This window comes from Haematobia irritans, chromosome 1 (assembly GCF_050003625.1).
Source record: "Haematobia irritans isolate KBUSLIRL chromosome 1, ASM5000362v1, whole genome shotgun sequence".
Lineage (NCBI taxonomy): Eukaryota > Metazoa > Arthropoda > Insecta > Diptera > Muscidae > Haematobia > Haematobia irritans.
In genome coordinates, this window is record NC_134397.1 from 11891277 (window position 1) to 11906095 (window position 14819).

General features: G+C 32.8%; 1 protein-coding gene and 1 long non-coding RNA gene across 5 annotated transcripts in view; both read right to left on the bottom strand.

Moving 5' to 3' along the window:
* Positions 1-5584: 5584 nt before the first annotated feature.
* Positions 5585-14819, bottom strand: part of pnr (pannier) — an 82587-nt gene continuing 73352 nt past the window's right edge. For 3 of the 4 annotated variants that reach the window (XM_075289248.1, XM_075289251.1, XM_075289250.1), the window contains 3 exons: positions 8102-8776; positions 7425-7656; positions 5585-7357 (listed from right to left, as the gene is read on the bottom strand). In XM_075289248.1, coding sequence (XP_075145363.1) covers positions 6534-7357; positions 7425-7656; positions 8102-8776 — 1731 coding nt within the window. In that variant the 3' untranslated portion in view covers positions 5585-6533. The remainder of the gene's footprint in view (positions 7358-7424; positions 7657-8101; positions 8777-14819) is intronic. The other variant, XM_075289249.1, reaches the window with a different exon arrangement.
* Positions 11540-12036, bottom strand: LOC142237505 (uncharacterized). The gene is made up of 2 exons (XR_012722501.1): positions 11811-12036; positions 11540-11753 (listed from the first exon to the last, which is right to left on the bottom strand). It is a non-coding gene; the product is annotated as an uncharacterized LOC142237505 (long non-coding RNA).

Sequence of the window (14819 nt, forward strand, 5' to 3'; positions counted from 1 at the left end):
AAAACCCAATATTCAACCCTAAGGTAAGAAATCGACATCGACTCAAAATCAAAAATCCTTATTCGTATTTGAAAATTGGTTAGTAAGAGATAGAGGTAGAAAGTTTCTAGAAACAATCGTGAATGGTATAGATCCGATAAGAACTCAAATCAACAGAAATCCTATTCCGATTCGTTTTAGATTGAACTGGAGGATCCTCTAAACACTTTGGGCTGCCTACTCGATTACGAATGATTGCATAAGTCCACGAAGTTATCAGAGGATGATAAGGGGTAGTAAATAGAATAATCGAAAGTGAAAGGAGAAAGGAAAGTTAGAAAGAAAAGATAAACTATAAAATTTTGTGGAGCCTCAGCAATTTTAGAAGATGTTCGAAAAACAAAGATATTTCAGTTGAGGCCCCACGTTGGGCGCCATTTAATTATGTGACGACCCACCCTATCTGGTCCTATTTCCGGAGGCATTGGCTACCTTCTTGTACCGGCCGTGCTGAGTCTTGGGGGGGTTGTTTTCCTCGGATAATAGTAATCGGGTTCGTCTACATAAAGAAAAAAAATACTTAAGGTAGCTCTTAATGGGAAAGAGATCCCTAGAAAAATTAAAGTGGATGAAAATAGGAAGAGGAGTGACAATAGAAAAGGCGTGGCTTAAGATAACAGTCAGCCACTAACGGTTCCACCACCCAACCATCCCAAGGAAGTTCCTAACTTCTTTGGCCCCATTTTAGAAATCCTTTACATATAACACGAAAGAAGATTTCGTGCAAAGCAAAGTACACCTAGTTATTATTCATAATTATTAATAGTTTAATAATAAAACATCAAAAGACAATTAGTAATACTATTAACTAGACTAGTTGGTCGTGTAGATAATATAGTGGAGATATATATAAGGATTATGAAATTCAAATTATGATGTGATTAGAATTGAAAATAATAAAACATATATTAATGTATGAGTGAAAACTTAAAAATACTGGATTTTGTTAGAGCATCTTGGCTCAAATGTAAATAAAACAAAATGAGTAATGTAATAAATCGTTTGTCTGGATTGACGAGCAAATACAATATGAGTTCGTTTATAATTACAAAGGCGACTTACCAATAAAACTCCACCGATGTCATCAGGCCTGAGGATAAAGGTTGTTTGTTCGATATCGCTGTATATATTAATAAAATTTAATGTTCAAATTGTATCGCTCGTTTGATTGAAGTTATTGCATTGGTTGTAATGACGTATCTAGGTGTGGAGTTATTAACTATATATATATATATATAAGGATGAGCTCTCCATATAAATTAATATGGTTTTTCCATGGTTTCCAAAATTACGTCTCAAAGGACAAATTAATATGAAAAAATTGATCAAAGAATGAAATGCCTTCAGATTCCAGTTGGTATACGTTGTTGGAGCTTCGAAAGATATCCTTGTAGGTTACATGATACTTAGCTCCTTAACAACAGATAATGCGGTTTTTAAACCGACCATAACAGCGTTCAAAACCCAGTAAGCAAGTTCTTTCCTTTTGGTTAATATCATGCAATTTCGGGCAAAATATACTTCTGGGGGTCGCGGATCCAAATGGTATCCGCGTGCTGAAAATCACAGAACTACAAATAAAAATCTGGTCGAGACCGTCAAATAGTATTTCACCTACCTTTTACAATTAACGATTTTGTTTGATAAAATAATGAAAAAAAAACAACGATGATTCGTACAAAATTATTTCGCAGCAATAGCTTTGCGGTTGTATAAAAATTCAGACGTCGGTTTACGTTTTCCTTTCTTTTCTCTAACAAAAGTTTAATCTTTTCTTTCTGAGAATTTGAATTTAATGAAAATTTTCTCAAACGTCAATTATCAATGAAATTAATTTTAGCCTACTTGATAAACAAAACATTTTAATTTATAAAGTAAACACAAATGGAAAATTTTTTCCCAGTGGTTATTACAGCGACAACCGCCAACCAATCTCACAAAGTCCCAAAAAACCGTTGCCATAACCTTACCAGCCGATTGAATTGTTTTTGCTCTCTTTGGGGCACTTCCAAATTAAATGGACTCCATCATTTGAGATGTCCACGATATTAGCAAATTTCACGCACTTTTATTCGTCATTCATTTAATACCATATCATTCATTTTGGCTACAATTTCTGTTGTTGTTGCTGTTTTTGGACGTCCACTACGTGGTTCATCTTCAATGCTTGTACGACCACGTTTAAATTCAGCAACTCAATTTTTTTACGTATGAAGGAGCATTTTCACCTAATACATTCACCATATCATTATGAATTTCTTGTCCCGATAAACCTTTTTTATGTAAATATTTAATGACAGCACGCATTTCTAATTATTCCATTGTAAAAAAATTGCGGATGCATCTTTTCTGAACACCTGTTTCTCTATGAAGGAGTTGCCAGATCGAAACGAAAGTTAACATGTGTTCATAACAGAGATGGAAGTTTCCAAAACACTTAACTTTTTTCTGTTTATACCGCGCTTTTTGTGCTAGGCTAAGAAGTTTCCGACCTGCCCTCGTAGAACGTGCTGCACCGAGTGTTAGAATAGATTTCAAGCAGAAGGAATTCATATAATATCCATTTTAAACTGATAATTGGATGTAAATTAAACTGACGATGTGATGCACAGTTTCATCCGGAAGTTGCTGATTTTAACAATTTGTTGTTTTTAACAATTTTAATTGGTTGCACTTTGAAATGTTTCTGGAAACTTTTTCTTGTCGATAAGCCACTCATTTTTCATTGGTCAGCTTCTTAATGTTTGCAAGAATCTAGCATCCAAAGAGTTTAGTTTTCTGCAAAGAGATTTAAATTTAGTGACTTCTCTAAAGTGTTGATGTAATTTTTCATATTGACTTACCAATTATTATAAACTATTTGAAGCAGTTCCAGTCATTTTTTAATGTTTTCAAGAACGTAGAATCCATAATTTTAGTTTTCTGCAAAGACATATACATTTAGTGACTTCCTTAAAATTTTATTTAATTTTTTATTTTCACTTACCTATTATTATAAACTATTTGGTGCAAATTCAGTTATTTCTAAAATTTTCCAATTTTTTTATTTCTTCCAATTGACCACGAACTTCGTTGCACAAATAAGTTTTTTCGTTGCATTTTAGGGTAGTGTTTTGTCAAAGTTTTCTCATATTATCTTTAACACCTTTTCAAAGATTTCATCAACATTTCGGAAAATTGGAAGTAATTCGCAAACAATTTGAAGATGTATTGAAGATGAGCTGTTTCAAGTCAAGTTGACTTTATTTTGAAAATTATATTTACCCTCAAGGCCGGTATGCACCTCTAGCGAAAAATTTCATTCCCATAAGAAATGCATTGCTATTTATGCTAACGAAATTTTCGGTAGCGTTCAATTTCATAAGCTGGTACGCACCTCTAATGAAAATAACAGGGTTGTCAAAAGCATATATTGGCAGCAAACATTTAATTTATTACAATCATTGTGTGCGTATATTAACAATTTTTAAAAGCGATTAGCTTGTTTAAAATTTGTGTACACATGCCTGTTTTTTTGTTGTAGACTTAAATAAATTTTTGCTACCGAAAATTTCGCTAGAGGTGCATACCGCCCTTCAAACTGAAAAGTTGTTGCATTTGAAAAACGCTCATCGTGTGTTTATTGGGTAGGCAGTGTTTTTGCTTGGTCATGACTAGGGCTGCCATTCGGGATCGATTTTTATAAATCCCGGGATTCGGGATTTCAAAATATAGAATCCCGGGATTTTCCGATATTTTTTTCGGGATCCCGAAATTTTCGGGATCCCGAAATTTTCGGGATTTTTAAAAATAGTTATACATTAAATCAATTTAGTTTAATTCAATTTTATTAACAAAAGAACATAAGAGTAAATTAGTCCAACTCAACAAATGAACAAAAGAAAAACAAAACATTATGACAAAAATAAATTAAAACCCGATTTCATATCAATATCTTACTCAGCAAAACATTTTAAGGATTTTGCATTAGGTATATTTTCTTACACTTGTGTTAATCCTTTTGTTGTTCATCGTTTTAATTAACTTCTTAAAAATATCAAGGCATCCAAATTTTTATTAGATAAACTCGATCTTTTCATATTGTCGATGGACCTTTTATCATTGCCTTTTATTTTATTTGGCACGAATTCCATTTCGTATAAGCCCATTGCTCAAAGGAGGACCGTATCGTTTACTTCGATTTTTGATGAAATTGTGTTTTTTATAGTAAACCTCATGTACAATAAATTCTTACTCAACTACTCAAGTTGACAACTTTTTTTGAAGAGCCATTTTATATTTTGTGAAACGCCAAACGCAACTATCTTATTATAATTTATTTAAATAAAAAGGAAAATAAAGTGCGGAAAACACTGTTACTATGCTTACAATTGTGAAAGGTATATTGGTGAACAACTTGCGAATTTCCAAATAGAGTAAAGTGATAGTTTTTCAGATATTTTTCCAGACACGCTGCCTCCATTGAGACTAAACACATTGGCTGATAGACACTGCAACGTGTAAGTTGCTACTTGTAACTCAACATCATTCTTTTATTAATACAAAAAGTTATGTTAAATGTGATGTGTTAGTCGTATAAATGTTATATTTATAAGAATTTATAAACGTTTAATCAAATTAATAAACATCTAAACAATCGTGTTTTACTTGACCACAATGATTCTTACACAACTATCTTAAAATTCACTTTTCCTAACAGTTTGAAGGGGCTCTTATTGGCGTTGGTTCTAAATTTATCTTAAAAGTCACCTAATAATTGCACTCATGCGATACTTTTTTGAAGTAACTTGGCGTGGTACAACTTCTCAATAGGGACGGCGCTTTTCGAACGAGTTTTGGATGTCGTATACGATTGTTTTCGACGTGGTGGAGATTCTCAGAAGTGCCGCCAAATGCAAAAAATGTTGGCAGGGATGTTATATCCAAACCTGAGCAAAGTCCCAACCAGTGCGAGGTATTCCGACGGCAAAGTTCTCCAAATTAAATATTCAAAAATATTGACAGTAAGTATTACTAAGGGTAATTCTATGACTGGTTGTTGGTTTCGGTCAGTTTGCTTTTGGCACTTATGCTTAGTACTAAGTTCGTTTCTGCGAAAAACGAATATCTTCATCTATCTCCGTAGATAGGGTTTCAAACCCAGGGATGTTAACTTATTTATGCGAAATAATATGCCTGCCTATTTTTTCGTGCGAAAAATCCAGGGTTGTATAAATATGTGTTTGAAAATGCTCAAAACAAAGATTTCGCATTTATTCCACGCCAACGTTTTTTTGTATGGAGTATAACAGTTTTTCGCGCGCAGACGTGATCAGACGTGATCTTAGGCCTTAACTATTAAAAATGGTATTTTTTTAGAATAAAAAATTTTTTCGGTTACTATTTTTGAAATTTGGTACAATTTAAAACCAAAATGCATTATTCTCGTTAGTACAATTTAAACATTTTATTTTGCATCCCTGAGTCACTGTCGTCCGGATACTCTTATAGTCTGGACGGCGCATAATAAACTTCTTTGAATATATTGAGTGATAACTTTTAAAACTGTTTTCAATTCATTTTATTTGAATACACATATTTTTAATTTGTATTTAAATTTAATATGATTTTACAATATTTTTTTATATGTATACGATAACTAACTAGTAACTAATTCTTATTAAAGTAGAATGAGATTTTTAGAGGCAAGAGGATTTTCGCGTCCAAATAGGCACTCTCTATTTCGCCAGATGTCATGTAAATATGCCTGTTTTAAAAACTAAGATAGATCGATAGATAGACTTTATATATATGTATTACCTACAATACTTTGTACAAAATTTAATATATATCGTTTAGTAACCTAAAAATGCACGAGAGTTGATGATCCTATCAAAATATTTTTTTTGCAATAACCGATTTTATGGAAAGTATTTACAAGTTTGTATATGATTCTCAATATGAATGGTGAAATATCATTTGCTTATTTTTAATGATTATAAATGTACATGTTTTATTGAAGTATTCAACCTATATTTTAATTTAACTAAAATCTATATAACTTTGAGATTTTCATATTTATCTGCACTCTGGAAAAAACTTACAATACTGGTAATGTTATTTCCAAAAAATATTTGGAAAAATTCGGGTGTATGACACAATACGACAAATCGGTGAAAGTAGCTCCCATTTCGATTGAAGACATCTCCATACAATCGAAATCGGGACTGTTGACGTTTGAAATCACGTTTTTGTAAGAAAACGGCTACAAAGATTTCGAATATAGTGTGAGCGCTACATGATGTAAATATTTGATATATGTGGCAACAATGTATTACGGGCCGTTCAGACGCACATGGTTTGTTGTACGAATTCAAGGATATATCATATAAATTTTCGGTTGCATTTAGAAACCGAAACTGCTGGCCTGATATTACCCGAATCTCTTGGATCCGCTTGCATCATCTCGCATTTCTTTATATTTTTAATACTGTATTTTCCCATTTTATGCTGTCCTACGATGTGGCCATTAATTTTGCAGCTTGTATGACATTATGCTGATGATGATATACACCTGCCATATCAGAGGCTGTGGCACCATGCATACCTGCCGTCGATGACGATGACCCACCCAAAGCTCCAAATGATGAACCAAAATAGCAATTGTTTACATAGTCATAGTTGGTCGAATTTGTCTCGGATTTCACACTATAACCTCCCAGGCTGCCCCCACTGCTCGCCGATGTTGCCACCTGATGAGACAACGATGATGGTGAATGATGGTGGTGATGATGATGAGCCGCTGATGCTGCATGGTGGGCCGCAGCTGCAGCAGCATGATGGTGGTGATGATGCAAATGGTGGGCATGATAATTTGATGTTGGTGTCGATGATGAACTTAAACCATTGCTCAGAGAATTGCTTCCACTTAGTAAATGCTCATATTTTTGACTTCCAAAGGGCGAAGCGGAAAGTTGGGAATGATTTAAATTAGCTTGAGCAGCCAAAGCTGCTGACGGCGAGTACAGACTATTGTTGTGGCTCGAATTGAGATTACTAGAGGAGGTGTTGGTGGTTGTGCCTGCCGTTGAGGAGTTTACCGATGTTGAAGAGGTGTTGTGTGATACTCCGCTCAGTCTGCTTTGTTGCGATGATGGGGTTGAAAAATGCATATGATGGCTAAGGGTACTATGGAGTGCACTAGACGCTGCCGATCCTAGGCTAAGATTATGTAAAGCTGAGCTAGAACTAGCACTCTTAACAGCCAAATCACTTTGTAATTTTGAAGCCAATGAACCAGGTAAGCTGTGGCGTTCCATACCCATTGATGGTTTGAGATCTAGATATAAAATTCGATTAATTACAACTTTTTTCAAATTTTATTATTAAATATTATATGTATTTACCATCATCCTTAATCTCCTTGCCATTTTCATTGGAATTTCCCGTTTTCTTTGGCTTCCTTTTTCTGGTTTGTATACCATCTTTGCGCATTGCTAGCGGGCGATTTACCCCATGCAATTTGAAGTAAAGTCCACAGGCATTGCACACAGGTTCCCCTTCATTGTTACGTCTCCACAAAGTTGTGGTACGTGTTCCACAATTCGTACAGCATAGGCCCAAACGTCTAGTGGCAGTCTGTTAAAAGATAGTGGGTACATGTTAAAGTGTTTGAGCTAGATAATTTGGAAAATAGTAATGTTATTAAACTTGGTTTGGATTTCGATCCGGATATATATAAAATAATTGACGCTCGTTAAAATTTGGGCTCAATGGCAACTCTATGTCACTTATACTACTCGCTGACAGTCTAGCATTTTTAATTTCCCATACGTAAACAAGTGTTCGCATATCGTCAGCCGTTAGGGTTCTGTTGGCAAGCTAAAATAGCGGGAAAATAACCGCTACAATTAAAAAAAATATTTTAACTCCGTTTCTAACTTTAAAAAGTTTATTTAGGTAAATTTTAAAGTTATGCTTTAACTGTAAACATTTTTAAATCCTAATCCAAGTTTAAAATTTCATTCACTATGAATTTCCAGGATAAGAAAACTACAAAAAATAGATTGGAATTAACACTCACTGCACTCACCAATCGCTTGCTTGGCTTGATCAACGGTCGGTTCATACCGTTCATTTTGTGATACAATCCGCAAGCGTTACAAAGATAATGGCCGGTGCCATCACGCCGCCACAATGGCGTGCTTATCGCACCACAATTTACACATTCGCGTCCTTCGCCAAATTGAAAATCTATTGCACTATCATAGGGTGATGAACGTTGGAAACCCGTTGGATCATATGCTGCCCGCCACGAACCCATCATAACGGCATTTTGTGTGTAGAACTGGGGTGGCAATTGGGCATGCGCGGTGCCAAAGCTATCCGATGTCCAGGCATTTTGTGCTGCTGCTGTACCAAAATGGGCGGCAACATGTTGATATTGGCTATTGGTTAGAGCTCGATTCGAGGGTACATAGACGGGTGCACTGACAGTGGCCGCAGCAGCAGCAGCCTGCTGGTGATAAGAACTAACACCACCACCTCCAGTGGCGCCACTGAGATCTGGATATCCAGCTCCTGAGTGATACATTTTAGCGGTATGTAAGGGGAAATCCTGTTGTTGATCCAAAGAGGAACTCAAGGAATACTTCTGACCCAAAGATTGATGATATTGTCCACCTGCTGTTGTGTTTGATGCTCTTAAGTCTTGTTGCAATAACAATTGATCACGGGTAGATAATTGATCGGAATTTGACTGAAAAAAAGAAAATAATGGTGAGTTTATTTTATTGAAATAAATAATAACTTACAATTAGAGAAGAAACATGAATGTCGTGATCATATTCGAAAGAAAAGTTTTTTTTTGTAACGCTCTAAATGGCTGTGGTAAGCATGGTTTTTCTGTGCGTGTATATTATTATAGGGGATTGGCACAAAATGTTCACGTAACGGAAATCTATTACAATCAGCTGACCACAACTGATAAATACATCTAAATGTCAAAAATCATGGTTGCTTAGTATTACAGCAAAAAAAAAAAAAAAATAGCTGTTAAACATTTCTAGAGTTGCCACTTTGTGCGGAACTATTTTTATGTTATTTTATTTACTTCTGAATGATCTTTGATATATTAATTTTACATATCAATGAGTGCAGACAAATCATATTTTCATCTAAATAATATCGAAGGTCCTTATAGGTCCGAAGGCGTAATAGGCAGCACTTAAAGAGTAAATGTTTTCTTCAGATGAATTTTTGACAAAAATAAAATTATTTATTATAATATATATTTTTTAAATAAAAATTTGAACATTAAGGTGAGTGCTATGTTCGGTTTTTTCACCAAAACACTAAATTAAAAGTACAAAAATATTTATGAAGACTATTATATTTTTATCAAGTCTTATCAAATAATGGATGGAAAAGATCCTTTGAATTGATTGATAATCATTTTATATTTCTAAATTAATTAATTAAGAAAAGTAACCGTGAAAAAGCTGGTTTTCAGCTTGAAAACTGAACATAGTACTCAGCTTTAAACAAAAAGTCAATGTCGCCACAGCTCTAATTTCATTGCAGACATCTTCCTTATATACGAGTTCATAATATGCGATACAAAAATGTTTTACGATTTCTGACCACGTTAAATTTGGCCCTACCCATTAAACTACGCATGCTTTCTTTTTATCCTCACAGTAATGCCATACCATTGTAAATTGTAATGCCTGTCTCCACCTCTTTATATTTAATTCAAAAAAATCCCATAGGCCATGTTGTGTTTGGAGTGAAGGAAGAAGTAAATTTGAAAGCCTTCCATAAATTCTTTCACATAAAAACCAAAATTTAATGGCGATTTTGCACGTTAAATATTTTTTTTTGAATTTTGTTTTGTTTCTTTGTGCCTTGTAACTTGAACGGCCACATTTTTCTTCAAGTTAGCTTTCTGAACTTTTTTGGCTTGTTTGTAAATATATACACAAGTATACGTATGCAAGGGGGAAAATAAAATTCCATGATAGTAAGTATTGTTTGAGTTTTATTTTATTTTATGTCATAGATTTTGACCACACAACACACTGGGAGATGATTTTAAATTTCGCATTTGTTATTGTCATTTTGTATCAAGTATCAAAGCAAAAGAATAGTTTTCTAATTTTCTTATTCGAACAATTTTCTTGATTAAAAAACTCTTTTTAAGAGAGGCGTTATCAAATCAATATCTATGAGAGAGACATAATAAAAAGGGCTTCTGTGAGAGAGGCATAGTGAAATTGCTTCAAAATGGCAACAATTGTTAAGTTATTGAACAAAACGGTACATACACTCTCACAAAAAATCGCTTCTGTAACATATACTCCCAAACATATTTTGCTTCAAGCATATACATTTTTGGGTATTGCCCAAACATTTATATGTTCGATCTCTTCCAATATATAATATGTTTGAAAGCATATTAGTCTAAACAATATATGTTTGGGTAGTCTAAGTTCAAAACATTTTGTATTTTTTCATCCAAATTCAATAATGTTGTCTTCCAAAAAACAATATGTTATTATGTGAACATATAATATGTTTGGAAGCATTTTGCACCCAAAAATATTATATGCTTAAAAAAATTCTCCCAAACAATATTGTGCTCAAAATTTTATTTATTTATTTATATATTTACAATCATAATGAATTATGAAAATAAACAGGTAATATAGGTGCTAACAACATAGGTTTTCGACCTGAATGCTCAAAATTTTGTTTCTGCCCAATTGTATATTCCCTCACATCTTTCTCACTTCCACGAGATTTTTTAGTTCTTAGCACCTTTTTCTGTAATACAAACATTGTAGAAGAAATTATTCAATTTTATGATTTTTTTTATTTTAATTTTTCCTTTTGCCGGACGGGGATTCGAACAGCGGACCACACAGTTTGTAAGGATCAAAGAAGTAGCTGATCAATTGCCCAAGGAAAAATAAAATGTTCATTTTGTAATAACAAGCAACAACCACCAACTTAATTCAATATCGCTCCCTGTTAAATAGCGCTCCAAGCTACTAAACACATATATGTTTATAGGCTATTTCTAAATTAATATATGTTTGCATCCAAGCATATTATATTTACAAACATTTAATGTCCCAAACATAATATGTTCTAACATATTAACATATATGTGCCAAACATGTTATGCTAGTTTATGAACATTATATGCTTGCACTCAAAAATATTGTGTTTAAAAATTTGTGTTCCAAACATATAATGTTTATACCCTGCCAACATTTTTGGAATTTGACGACACTTCTGAGAATCTCCACCACGTCGAAAACAATCGTATACGATATCAAAAACTCGTCGGAAAAGCGCCGTCACTATTGAGAAGTTGTACCACGCAAAAGTTACTACAAAAAGGTTTCGCATGAGTGCAATTATTAGGTGCCTTTATAGATCAATTTAGAACGACGCCAATAAGGGACCCTCCAAACAATCAGAAAAAGTGCATTTTAAGATAGTTGTAAAAGAATCATTGTGGTCGAGTAAAACACGTTTGTTTAGATATTTATTAATTTGATTAAACATTTACAAATTCTTAAAAATATAACATTTATACCACTATCACATTACATTTAACATAATTTTTGGCATTAATGATGATGTTGAGTTACAAGTAGCGAGTTACATGTTGCTGCGTCTATCAACCAGTGTTTTTATTCCATGGAGGCAGCGTGTCTGTAAAATATCTGAAAAACAATCACTTTATTCCATTTGGAAAATCACCAAATTGTTCACCAATATACCTTTCACAATTTTAAGCGTATAATCTATGTTTCCAGAACTTTATTTTCGTTTTTATTTAATTAAAATATAACAAGCTGGTTGCGCTTGGCGTTTCACAAAAAAAATGGCTTTTTTAACAGTAGGGATGGCAAATTACTTGCATGTACTTTTTGATGTACCTTTTCATGATGGTTGAAGTGACATTTACGAGTCTGTGGTAACGATGAGGTTGAAATGGAACTTTGAAATGCTGGCAGGGTAGCCAAACATATGAAAAACAGTCTTTTTCATCCGTGTATTTAACCTAAATCGAATCGTTATGAAACTATAGTTATTAGTGCCTTCAATTTCCTGTAAAAACAAAATTTTTCTTTTTGCTCCCACTTCGTTTTTAATTAAGACTTACCCAAGCATTTGTTTCAATAACCCCAATGTGCTATCACATATACATTCTCACTCTTATTAATGCACAAAGTCAATGCAGAACTCTCTCTCCCGCTCTCTCTATATTATTCACAATAGAATGCATTGCCTTACCAAATACACTAGCAAATTTATTACATCTCAGCTGAGCTTACAATCCTACACACAACTACTAGTAGCCCATATTCTCATTTGTTCATACAGTTTTTATTTATTATGGTCATAATATATGGGCCACATTCATATTTGAACAAATAAACGATCATAAATATTAATAACTTCAAGTGCCGGTATAAATTTAAGTCTTGTTAGTTTTGATCGATGGTTGAAAAAAACAGCTTAAAAGCTTTATTGTTCATGAAAAGGAAAGAAATGAAAATAAATGCAATAATAAGCCTTAAAATTGGATGAATGGTTCGAATTATAAACTCATTTAACTTGTTTTTATTGTGTTGTTTTTATCCGAGTAAATTGGTAGTTCCATTGTTGCAGTTTTTGTTTTCTTTTTTTTTTGCATTATAGATAATGGGGTTGCAAATTATTTAATTTTTTGATGGACAAATAAAATAATTAGTTATTGAAATTCAATTTTTAGTAGTTTTAAACTTTCTGTGAAAAATCGATGTTTGATTAATGATGCAGGAAAATCGGATGTAAAACAAGCAAAATCATTGTGAATTGACTTGAGTTTATGCCATTTCTAGGCCAAAAAAGCGTGCAGATTAGTCATGTTTAATACCGCAAGGGATAAGTATTCTTGAATCAATTCAATTTCATGCATTTTTAATACTTCTTCAAGCTTTTCTGAAACGTTAGATCTCAAATACTTTCAAAAACATTTTTTTCTAGAATGGATTTAGCATTTTTTTCGACAAAATTTAAATAATTGGTACCATTTTTTTAAATTCTTACTCTGTATTTGAAGCAAAAAATGTTAAAATTACCCATTAAAAATATGAAAAAACCGAGTTATAACATAAAAACTTGAATTAAAAGAACTTCCTGTGTAGTAAAAATGAAGAACACCTTTGGGAGGACATTTTTGGAAGTGGTTTTAAAGTTGTGCCTTTAGAAGAACTTCTAATTTTTTTGCTGGGATCTTCTGTCACAATCTCTTGGTCTTAATGAAATACTTGTCTAAAACTTCGTTTCCAAGAAAAGAAATTGATTTTTTGACCTTCCCTTAAGAATTTTGGCATTGATTGCGATTGATTAATTAAAATGTCTTAATTTTAAATACATTTGCCTTTAATTTTGTGTAAATTGCGTGTCCAAAAAATTAGGTTGCAAGATGGTCCATATTAGGTCAATATTTTATTCATTAAGCTTAAGACCCTACCAGCCAAAGGTTACAATAATATTTATAATTTTATTGTAAATGTAATTACACTGAAAAAACCAGAAAGAAAAATTTTTGGTTAATTTTAGAAAATTTTAAATAAACAGTTTTACAAATGCTGACATCACGCCGACAAATTCAAGAAAATTTATTACACATAAATAATTTTTTTTCACTTCCCAGCAAAAAAGCGTCGCCAAAAAAGTAATGAAAATGTTCTTTTTGGATCCGGAAGTGGTGCAAAATTGACCCAGAAGCGATGAATTTAACATGGGCTTGTCATAGGATGGAAGTCCTCCATTTCAACAGTCGTTGCACTGAATTTGCATCACTTCTTTAGGTGTGAACCGAATTCAATGTTTTGGATGTAAATAAAAAAATTTTGTGATATTTTGTGTTTGTAAAATAATTTTTATAATTTTTAATGGATTCTAACACTTGTCAACAAAATTTAAATGTTTTGTACCATTTTATGAATTCTTACTCTGTTTTTAACCTATTTGAAACAAAAAAAGTTAAAATTATCCATTAAAAGTATTCAAAAACCAAGTTATAAAAAATTGAATTAAAAGAACTTCCTGGGTAGTTAAAATAAAGAACATCATTGGGAGTTCATCTTCTGGAAATGCTTTTAAAGTTGTGCCTTTGGAAGAACTTCCAAATTTTTTTGCTGGGAATTGTTAAAGAAAATTTTGTAGCTTGAAGGAAAAAATTAGAGTTCAAAATTGTAAGAATGTCATTAGTGCCATACCAAGTTCAAGATGGGCGCATTTATAGTAAAATTTATAAATTTAAAGAAATAATGAACTATTTTGTGATAAGTACGAATTTAGTAAATCTTTATGTGTACAATTTTTTCACGTTTTTTAGTTCATTTAACTAATGTAGGAAAAAAATTTTTAGAGTGAAGAGTGAGGATGGAAATAATCCCAGCGAAACGTTGGATGGAAATAATGGAACAATTCAATACTTGTTTTATTCGCATTTTAAAGTGACCTTAGGTTAAGTTAGGTTAGGTGGCAGCCTGATGTATCAGGCTCACTTAGACTATTCAGTCCATTGTGATACCACACTGGTGAACTTCTCTCTTATCACTGAGTGCCAGTGCTGCCGCTACTACTTCAATCGAAGTATTTTGCTTCATTTTCACAAAATTTACTTCGTCACTCCTTCTTTCAAAAATCTGCTTCACTTTTTGTTCTGCTTCAAATTTTTTAATTTTTCCCCATATTACCTAATTGTTTTTCCTATTCCTTTAATTACGATG